The sequence below is a fragment of the Achroia grisella genome, unplaced genomic scaffold (assembly GCF_030625045.1).
Source record: "Achroia grisella isolate CSIRO2021 unplaced genomic scaffold, CSIRO_AGI_Agris_v1 utg1080, whole genome shotgun sequence".
NCBI classification, from domain to species: Eukaryota; Metazoa; Arthropoda; class Insecta; order Lepidoptera; family Pyralidae; genus Achroia; species Achroia grisella.
The window spans coordinates 1,461,395-1,471,785 of record NW_026712570.1 but is presented as its reverse complement, the minus strand read 5'-3'; the positions used below and the strand labels follow the sequence as shown (position 1 = coordinate 1,471,785).

Here is a 10,391-nt window from a genome sequence, read left to right as displayed (position 1 = left end):
GCCCAAAAACTAAATGAAAGTTACTTTAGTTAAAATGCACCAAAATCGGTTAAACAGTTTCTAAAATTATCGCGCACAAAAACACGTATGTAAAAAACCATGTATATAAATAATGATTTTTTCAACTTCTATTACGTTGATAAAGTCCCTCATAATAGATTGTGGTTTTTCTGATATCTTTCATGATCAGATTCATTTTTTTTTTATACAGAATACGCCCGAAATACCCCGGCTTCTCACTGGTGTACATGTATTATATTATACTATGTAACTAGCAACTCGCACCGGCTGCGCACGAGTGTACATATATTATACATACAAACCTTCCTCTTGAATCACTCTATCTATTAAAGAAAACAGCTTCAAAATCCGTTGCATAGTTTTAAAGATTTAAGCATACATAAGGATAGACAGCGATTTGTTTTAGCTATGTAATGATATAGATACGCGTACATTTATTATACATATAAACATTCCTCTTGAATCTCTCTATCTATTGCTAAAAATTGCACTACAATCCGTTACGTAATTTAAAAGATATAAGCGAACAGAAGTATAGATTCAAATTAAAAACTCGCATCTTATGCGACTTTTTTCTTGACTCTACAATTTAAATTAAAACAATAAAAATGTCACTTAGCGGTAAAAATAGTTGTGTACATCTGCACATAATTCAACATTCGCGGCGACCTTTGCGCATGCGTCCAACACCGGTCTAGTCGTCGGCGCCCGCGCATCCCGCTGGACGCACCGGTTCCGTTTCCGTTACAAAACTAGTTCGAATTTCAAATCGACGTATTCGAATTCTTATTTTTTTTATTACGAATCTAGTGTGCCAGTGTTAATACGTTTTAGAAATACATCGATATATTTTGTTTTTAATTACGCTTTTGCTTTCCATAGATTTAAGTTCATGCCCTTTTTGTTTTAAATCGACGCATTCGAATACTATTTTTTTATTACGAATCTAGTGTGCCAGTGTTATTACGTTTTAGAAATTCATCACTATATTTTGTTTTTAATTACGCTTTTGATTTCCATAGACTAAAGTCTATATAGTTTTTGCGTGTTGTTTCAAATTCTATTTGTTAGTTCGTTTCCTTCTTTTGTTACGCGAAAAGTATTGTGTCAAGTGTGTGTATAGTAGTGTAATTGTCTTTTTTTTATACACTGTTAATTAATAGTGTTTTGAGGCTTTGGCACCGGGAGACTTTGGCTTTGTTGACCGTTGATAAATCAATATTGAAACTTTAATAATAATGATCAAGGAATTATAATTTGATACGAAAATGTGGTTTGTTTTATCAACTTTGGCATTGTGTTCACGATATTATATAGCAGCTGGATTATCAGATAACATTACCAGGTATTACATACACATATATATTATTATTTTATTAATATTAAGATTTTTAGTCAACTGGCAAAAAGGAATTTTAAAATTTATTTTTAATATTACTTAAGATTATTAGTTAATTGTCGAGTGGTTTTTTTGTTTTTTTTTTTTAATGTTAATATTTTTTTCAACTATCAAATGAAGGTTTTTTAATGCATGATAATGGAATGATGTCCCCGCCTGCGCTAGCGGTTTACGCTGCGGGGCACCAGTGGTGGATGATGAGGTCAGGTCAGTTAGCCCATCGTGGCAAAATCATACAGAATTTATCACGATGGTCTCCAGGGGGACTGCGTGGAGGCACGCTGACATGGTACTTTGCTAGCAATAGAGTCAACAGACCACACTACTGACAATTCCTAAAGTTTATGAGGACGGTTTATGTTTTGATATACCTAATATGTACAAGGATAATTCACACAGCGCCATCTAGATCCAAGCTAAGCAGAGCTTGTTTTATGGGTACTAAATAATGATACAAATTTATACTATATTTTTTGTCAATCTATACATCTATACATATAAATAAATGGAATGTCTGTTTGTAATATAGAAATAACCGTTTTTTACTACATGTAGGTATATGAATATAAATACGATACATACACCAAAATATATTTTTTTACAATTTTTGTCTGTCTGTCTGTTTGTTCCTGCTAATTTCTGAAATAGCTAAACCGATTTTGACGGAACTTTTATTGGCAGGTAGCTGATGTAATAAGGGGTAACTTAGGCTACTTTTATTTTAGAAAAATAAAGTTAAATTCCACGCGGACCAATTTGCGGGTACATAAATATGTAAATACATGAAAACATCCACACTGATCCAATTATACGCATGAATATAAATGTTTGTATCTTGTGAGGAATCGAATCCGCGACCATGGGAAGATGGTGTACTAAACCGCTAGACCACCGAGGCCGAGTTAATATTCAAGTAATAAGATTAATTAATTCAATCTCACTGAGACCCTCCAGATTCCCACGAGCGAGAAATTAAATAATCACGGCAGATTTCCTCTCGCGGCGCACGTCGAGAAAGCTGGCAGTTGACTCTATGGAATATCTAGATTGCGAACTGATAACACTGTTTCTAGACAGGTATTGGTTTGATCATAAAGACATACATTGCTATCGGATATAGAACCTCCTCCTATTTTGAAGTCGGCTAAAAATGCAGTAAAAAAAAATTATGTGAAAGTTGTTGAGTATGTATGGACCCACAATTTTGCGTCTTTGCAAAATCTACTGAACGGATTTTGATGAAACTTTACAGTAATATAGCTTATACATCAGAATAATAAAACACAATGGGGTGCACAAATTCAAAGTCTTGCAGCGAAATTGAGTTCAGCAGCTTTTGCCGTGCGTAAGGTTAGACAGTACACTGATACTGATACTGCTAGATTGGTCTATTTCAGTTATTTTCATAGTTTACTCTCTTATGGAATATTATTATGGGGAACAGCGGCAGATATTAAAAATATATTCATGTTACAAAAACGTGCCATTCGAGCGATCTACTGTATGAAGAGTCGTGACTCATTAAGAGAGAAATTCAGAGGCAAATATTCTCACCGTTGCTTCTCAATTTATATATTCAAATATCCTATATGTTCATAAAAATCTTGACTTATTTCCAAAAAACAGCAATATTCATAATATTAATACTAGATTTAAAGACAAACTTGCTGTCCCCAAGTATCGTTTAGAAAAAGTTAATAGATCTTTTATGGGAATAGGTATAAAATTTTACAATAAGATACCAAAGGATATATTGGAATTACCCTTAAATAAATTCAAAACATCTGTTAAATCATATTTACTGAGCAAGGCCTATTACTCACTAAACGATTACTTAAATGACAAGCGTGCATGGCAATAGTTTTCATGTTCGGGATTTTCATTTAATGTTAGACATAGACACCTATATAAATACCTATGCATTGTAAATAAACTGGATTTAAAAAAAAAGTAATTCAATTGAGTTTCTTGCCAGTTCTTCTCAATTGGATCTATATACCGAACTGGACGGTAGGGAAAAAAATTATAATGTAAAAACTTGACGTTCATAAGCGGCTGAAATGTCTTACATGAATAAATGATTTTTAATTTGAATTTGAATAATATTGGCTAAACATGCGGGTAAAACCACTGGCACAGCATTTCCTCAGAAAACTCTGGTGATAAATTCCTGGTGAATGTACCACAATGGGTTAACTGACCTGACATCATGTTCATCTTATCATCCTCCACTGGTGCCCCCGCCAGCGTTTACCGTTAGCACAGCTGGACGCATCATTCCATTATGATTCATTAAAAAAAATCATTTCTATCAGAATCATAGCCTATGTGATAGGCTATAATTTAAAAAGATATTATGTGTAATACAGCGCGATTGCTAGCGCAGGTCAGTTAATATATAATCATTTCCCCGATCCATTTGAATGGAGAGAGAATAATGAAACTTTTCCTTATTCTTCATTTCTCTGCGTAGATATTCAGTAAAATGAAAATTCACCTCGCCAATAGCAAAACAAGCTGTATAACGCCTTTAGTCTTGGCAATTTGCAAACAAATGAAACAAAACAATGGCGATCCGAATGAAGTTTATTCAGCACTGGGCTCCTTCAGTGGGAAATTGGATATGTTTTTCTCTGAATGAAGTGGCCGACGTGAATTGCAGATAGTGTTACGTTTGTTTTATCTGACTGTTTTAAATGAAGAAGCAAATGAGACCAATGTAAATAAATCTGTTCGTTATAACGCACTTAAAAAATCGAGAACATTCTCGAATATTTTTTTTTAATTGAATTAATATAAATAAAATTGGAGTGTCTGTTTGTAATATTGAAATAACCGTTTCTTACTACATGCATATGAATATAAATACGGTACATACACCAAAATAACATTTTTTACAATTTTCATCTGTCTGTCTGTTTGTTCCGGCTAATCTCTGAAATGGCTGGACCTATTTTGACGGGTCTTATTTAACTTTATATATAATTTAACTTTATTTTTCTAAAATAACCTATCAAGGTTATTTTAGAAAAATAAAGTTAAATTACACGACGAATTCGCGGGAACAGCTAGTGTAAAAATAAAAATCATTTGTGTGATTCATTTTCGCATATATAATTGTTCAATATTATTAATTTTAAACAAAACCACTGACGATAACACATGTTCTCAGCTATATTAACAGCACTGTGCCCATATCCGTTCATGAACTTGATAAAAACTCTTTATTCTCTAGAATAAAAAACTTAAAACAAAAGAATTTACCGGTTCAGTTCTCGTGATTAGTAATTTCGTACGGTCTTTATAGAATAGAAAATCATTTATTCAAATGAACTTAATTTAAACACTTTTGAATAGTCAACATTTTTTTCAAATCTACCGCTTATTCGGAAAGCTGTCTCATCACAAGAAGAATAAGCAAGAAACTTGTGTGTTGCTTATATTATCTTTATATATAAAAATTGCGTGTCACGTTGTTTGTCCGCGATGTACTCCTAAACTACTGAACCGATTGCAAATTTGATTTGCACATTGTGTGCAATTTGATCCAACTTGACAGATAGGATAGCTTACATCTCAATTTATAGTCGCAATATTATTTTATTCAAGAACCTTAGTCACAACAACGCATGGCCGGGTCTGTCTACGGTTGAAAATATTAAATATATTTTCAACCGTATTGAAAAAAGGAGAAGGTACTTAATCCAATGAGCACAACATAACTGAATCTGTTCTTTATGACTGACTTCAAAAAAAGGAAGTACTCAATTCAAATTATTTTTTAATTTCTTTAAATAATTATTATATACGAGTATAAGTAAGAAATTACTCATTATATCATTTACATAACTTAATTATACAACTACAACCTACAATTAAAAAGCTTAAAAAAATATAATACAATAACTAAAATATATTATTAAAAGGGGTCCCTTTAGGCAAAGTTCCGAAGATACTGGCAGCGTTCCCTCTTTGAATAGCTAGACTAATTCTTTGTCCAAGGTAGCTGCCAGCTCTTCGGTCTTCAGTGATGTCGACTAACCTTTTCGTTATTTCTTTGAAAAGTCTTATAGCGCTAGGACCCCACGGACCAAGGGTCTCGACACCGAATGGGACAAAATCATATTCGGAGCCTAGACCCCTGTAATTATATGCTTTGGCTTTTTCAGCCGCTTCACACGCCGCACCAGCTCTGTTGTTGGTTCCACGTAGATGGGATGGGGCCAGCGTATCTGAACAGGCTGCATCCCATACCAGCACCCGGCCCATCTTCCATGGAATCAAACTCATACCGTCCGGTCTCTTGACATCGTCTCTTGCAATACCAGTGGCGAGGGACCGGCGTATGATTTTTTAATTGAATAATATTTATATGTTATAATAAAACAAGAATCCCGCCATTGTGCCCATATCCGTTCATGAACTTAATAAGAACTCTTTATTCTCAAGAAGAAACAAAAGAATATACCGGTTCAGTTCTCGTGATTAGTAATTTTGTACGGTTTTTATGTTTTTGTTTATATAGCGATGTTAGTCACAGTAGTGATTGCGGGGGCCATTTTTTTTTTTAGTAATAGTAATAATATAAAGTAATATAAATAAGTAATAATATAAAAAAATATAATAAGTTTGATCATGTCTGTCTATCGTAAGCAACTTAATTGGCTTCCTATTCGTGACCGTCGTAACATCCATTTGCTTACCCTTTTATATCAGATCCTTTACAACTCTAGTTCGCCCATGTACCTGCAGGAAAGATTCCGGCTACGGACTGATGACCGTCTTCGTTCCAGTCATAATCTAGTTTTGGCAATACCGTGTCATACGAGTCATTGTTATACTAACTCCTTTACAATACAGTCTGCTCGACTTTGGAATGCTTTGCCGACGGAGGTCAGATTGTCTTCATCGGTTTACTCTTTTAAGGCTCGCCTTAAAAAACTTTGGAGTCACACTGCAGATGCGCTGTTTTAGTATTCTTCATATATATATATTTTTTTTTATAGTAATATTGTTTTTTATATATTTCTGCTGTTACTATTTATACATTTGTTATTTTATTATTATTATTTTATATATATATAGGTATATGTAATTATATATTATACTTAAATATTTATTTAATATTCTAGTTGTTATATATTATAGTTATATAATGCGTTTGCTTCTTTTTCCTTTGTTATTATTGTCATGTATATATATAGTCCCACCACTCCACAATTCCTTTCAGTCATTCAAAGGTTGACTGGAAGAAATCCCTCATTTGGGATAAGTCCGCCATTGTACATCTTATATATATTTTTTTTAAGATCGTGTATCTTTAGTTAATTTAAATGTATTTATTGTGCAATAAAGTGTTACAAAAAAAAAAAATAAATAAATTTATTTCATTAACATAGATGTTTTCCAATTTTTTTTTAATTGCGGCCGCCATTTTGAATTTATGACGTCATAAACTAAGTTCTCATTATTGGTCTTCTAGTGAGATCTTCCAAAGCTACTCAAACACTCATGCTGGTCTCTGGAAACTAATTCCGATACAGTAACATAGGTTTTTGCCTTGTTTTGAGGGGTTAGAGCTATAACTAGGTGTTTTAGACCTATAACACTGCGATTTATGGAGATCTATTTTTTTTTATGGATGATAATGAATGGTCACCCGCCTGCACTAACGGTTTACGCTGGCGGATCACCAGTGGAGGATGATAAGATGAGCATGAGGTCAGGTCAGTCAGCCCATCGTAACAAATTCACTAAGAATTTATCACGATGGTTTCCAGGGGGAACCGCGTGGAGGTCAAACTGACATGGTATATTGCTAGCAATGAGATTATCACTCCACATTACTTACAATCTACTTTCCCCCCTATGGAGATCTATTGTTCTCGCCATTTTTTAAGACATCGCTTCCTAGGCCCGTCAGGAAATATAAAATAATTTCAAATATAACTATACAATAACTGCCACAGTGGGCTATTGTTAGTAGTTATTGCTAAGTTATTAATAGATTTTTTTTTATTTTTTTATACAGAATTATTTTAAATATACAATGTTAGTACATATATATATAGATACAGATGAAAATCATCAGTCAAGTTTTAGAATGTTATTTTATAATAACACTAGCAACTCGCCCTGGCTTCGCACGGGTGTACATGTATTATATATATAAGCCTTCCTCTTGAATCACTCTATCTATTTAAAAAAACAGCTTCAAAATTAGTTGCGCAGTTCTAAAGATTAAAGCTTACATAGGGACGGACAGACAGCGAGGGCGACCAGTCCAAAGCTAAGCACAGCTTATGTTAAGGGTTCTGAACAACTGATAAAAATACTTATATCATTTATAGTATCAAATAGATGTGGAATTTAACTTTATTTTTCTGAAATAAACGTTGCCTAAGTTACTCCTTATTATATCAGCTACCTGCCAAAAAAAGTCCCATCAAAAACGGTCCAGCCATTTCAGAGATTAACCGGAACAAACAGACCAATAGTCAGACAGATAAAAATTGTAAAAAATGTTATTTTGGTGTATGTACCGTATTTATATTCATATGCATGTAAAAAAAAACGGTTATTTCAATATTACAAACAGACACCCCAATTTTATTTATATGTATAGATGACATGGGTGTTATGGGAGTCTACATAATGATTACGTCATCGCTAGTTATTTACTTTTTTACACGAATGGCAACCCTCACATCGTCTTTGCTAAAAAAACAATACATTAATTGAAAAATGTTTACGTAAGCATGGGGGAGGGGGTAAGAGCTTTGCTTACTTTGCTGACGAGGGGATGGGGGGGGGGGTAAATAATATTAGGCACATTGATTGAAGTAGAAAAAGTATAATCCATCACATTTAAAATAAGTATTGTTGCTAAGTAACAGTTTGTATGTAACGTGCAACTGCAATCGGAACGAAGTAAATAGGTCCAACAGAAATTGTTAGTATTTTAACAGATTTAATTTTGGATATGTTTTTTGCTAGTAGTTCTATTGTTTACTCTTCTGTATATTGTTTTATATTATGTATGTTATTTAAATGTAGAGATGTAGAATGTCTTAAATGTAATGGATTAAGGGACCGTATTAGGCACATTGATTGAAGTAGAAAAAGTATAATCCATCACATTTAAAATAAGTATTGTTGCTAAGTAACAGTTTGTATGTAACGTGCAACTGCAATCGGAACGAAGTAAATTATATTTACAACTGTATACGTAATCCACTGAATATCTCTATCAAATAATTGTAATAAATCTGCTTACGTAATACTTGAACTTCTACCATCCTGATCATCTGGATGAATGGCGGTCCTCCACAATGCGGTTTTCTAGAAACGTTTTTGCCACGCACAACCACATTGTGGAATCACCTTCCAGCAATGGTATTTCCGAACCGATACGATATTGAAACCTTCAAGAAAAGAGCTTATTCCTTTTTAAAAGGCCGACAACGTACTTGCAATTCCCCTGATGTTGCGGGTGCATATGGGCGGCGGTAATTACTTACCATCAGGTGAGCCGCATGCTCGTTTATCCCCTGTGTTAAAAAAACAAAAAATCACCTGACCTTACCTCTACCTTTCAGCAACCCCTATCACTTACCATCAGGTGAGCCGCATGCTCGTTTGTCCCCTGTGTTAAAAAAACAAGAAATCACCTGACCTTACCTCTACCTTTCAGCAACCCCTGCACGGACCGGAACCATCTGTTCCTGGTCCCTGGGGTTCTCACAGCTGGCGGGACCAACCGAGCTTGCATCTCCAGGTTCCACACTCAAGGTCCTGTTCATGTGCTGCTCACACTTCGGACGGGGGACGAGAATCCGGTAACGATATCAAGAAAACTGCCGCCAGGTAAAATTGGTCTACTTATTTAGATAATCTGTGTTATATATAACTAGCTTTTTCCCCGCGACTTCGTCCGCGTGGATTTTAACTTTAATTTTCTAAAATAAAAGTAGCCTAAGTTACTCCTTATTACATCAGCTACCTGCCAAAAAAATCCGTCAAAATCGGACCAGCCATTTTAGAGATTAGCCGGAACAAACAGACAGACAGACGAAATTTGTAAAATGTGTTATTTTGGTATATGTACCATATATATATTCATATGCAAGGAGGTAAAAACGGTTATTGTACTGTATTATAAAAAAAAAATCTATTTAGTAGTTTTTGCGTGAAAGAGTAACAAAAAATTTCATCCATGCTCACAAATTTTCGTATTGTAATGCAAGTAATTCATTTCTTTTTCTTCGTTTTTCTTTTTGCAGGTGACGGTGGATGTTTTGAAATTGCCGTACCTCAGAAGCCGAACACAAAGGCTGACTTAATAGTTAACGTGAGGTAAGAAGTAGTCGTAATTGTGCTGATGACACGCAAAACCGGGGCTATAAATAAGTTTCAGCAGAGGTATTCTGTAAGCTTGTAGCAACTCACTAGCTACTCGACTCGGGTACATGTATTATATATATAAACCTTCATCTTGAATCACTATCTATTAAAAAAAACCGCTTCAAAATCCGTTGCGTAGTTTGAAAGATTTAAGCATACATAGGGATGGACAGACAGCGACAGCGACTTTGTTTTATACTATGTAACTAGCTACTCGCACGGGTGTACATATATTATATATATAAACCTTCCTCTTGAATCACAGTATCTATTGAAAAAACCGCTTCCAAATCTGTTGCGTAGTTTTAAAGATATAAGCATACATAGGGTCAGACAGCGACAGCGACTTTGTTTTATACTATGTAATGATATATTTGATTTGAATAGATTACATTATTCTTAGGAATAAATACATAGACGGCCTCGGTGGTCTAGCGGTTTAGTGCACCCTACTTCCGATGGTCGCGGGTTCGATTCCCCAGCATAAACATTTGTATTCATGATAATGATGACGATTGTTTGTATCGGTCTGAATTCTATGTATAATACGAAAACAAAAAACTATGTG

At 34.3% G+C, this 10,391-nt stretch overlaps 1 protein-coding gene across 1 annotated transcript in view; it reads left to right on the top strand.

Moving 5' to 3' along the window:
* Nucleotides 1–714: 714 nt before the first annotated feature.
* The window catches only part of LOC131842295 (pregnancy zone protein-like), a 42,613-nt gene continuing 32,936 nt past the window's right edge, over nt 715–10,391 (top strand). Inside the window, exons 1-3 of the mRNA XM_059190837.1 lie at nt 715–1,366; nt 9,114–9,286; nt 9,703–9,775. Of these exons, the coding sequence (XP_059046820.1) occupies nt 1,290–1,366; nt 9,114–9,286; nt 9,703–9,775 (323 nt within the window). The 5' untranslated portion in view covers nt 715–1,289. The remainder of the gene's footprint in view (nt 1,367–9,113; nt 9,287–9,702; nt 9,776–10,391) is intronic.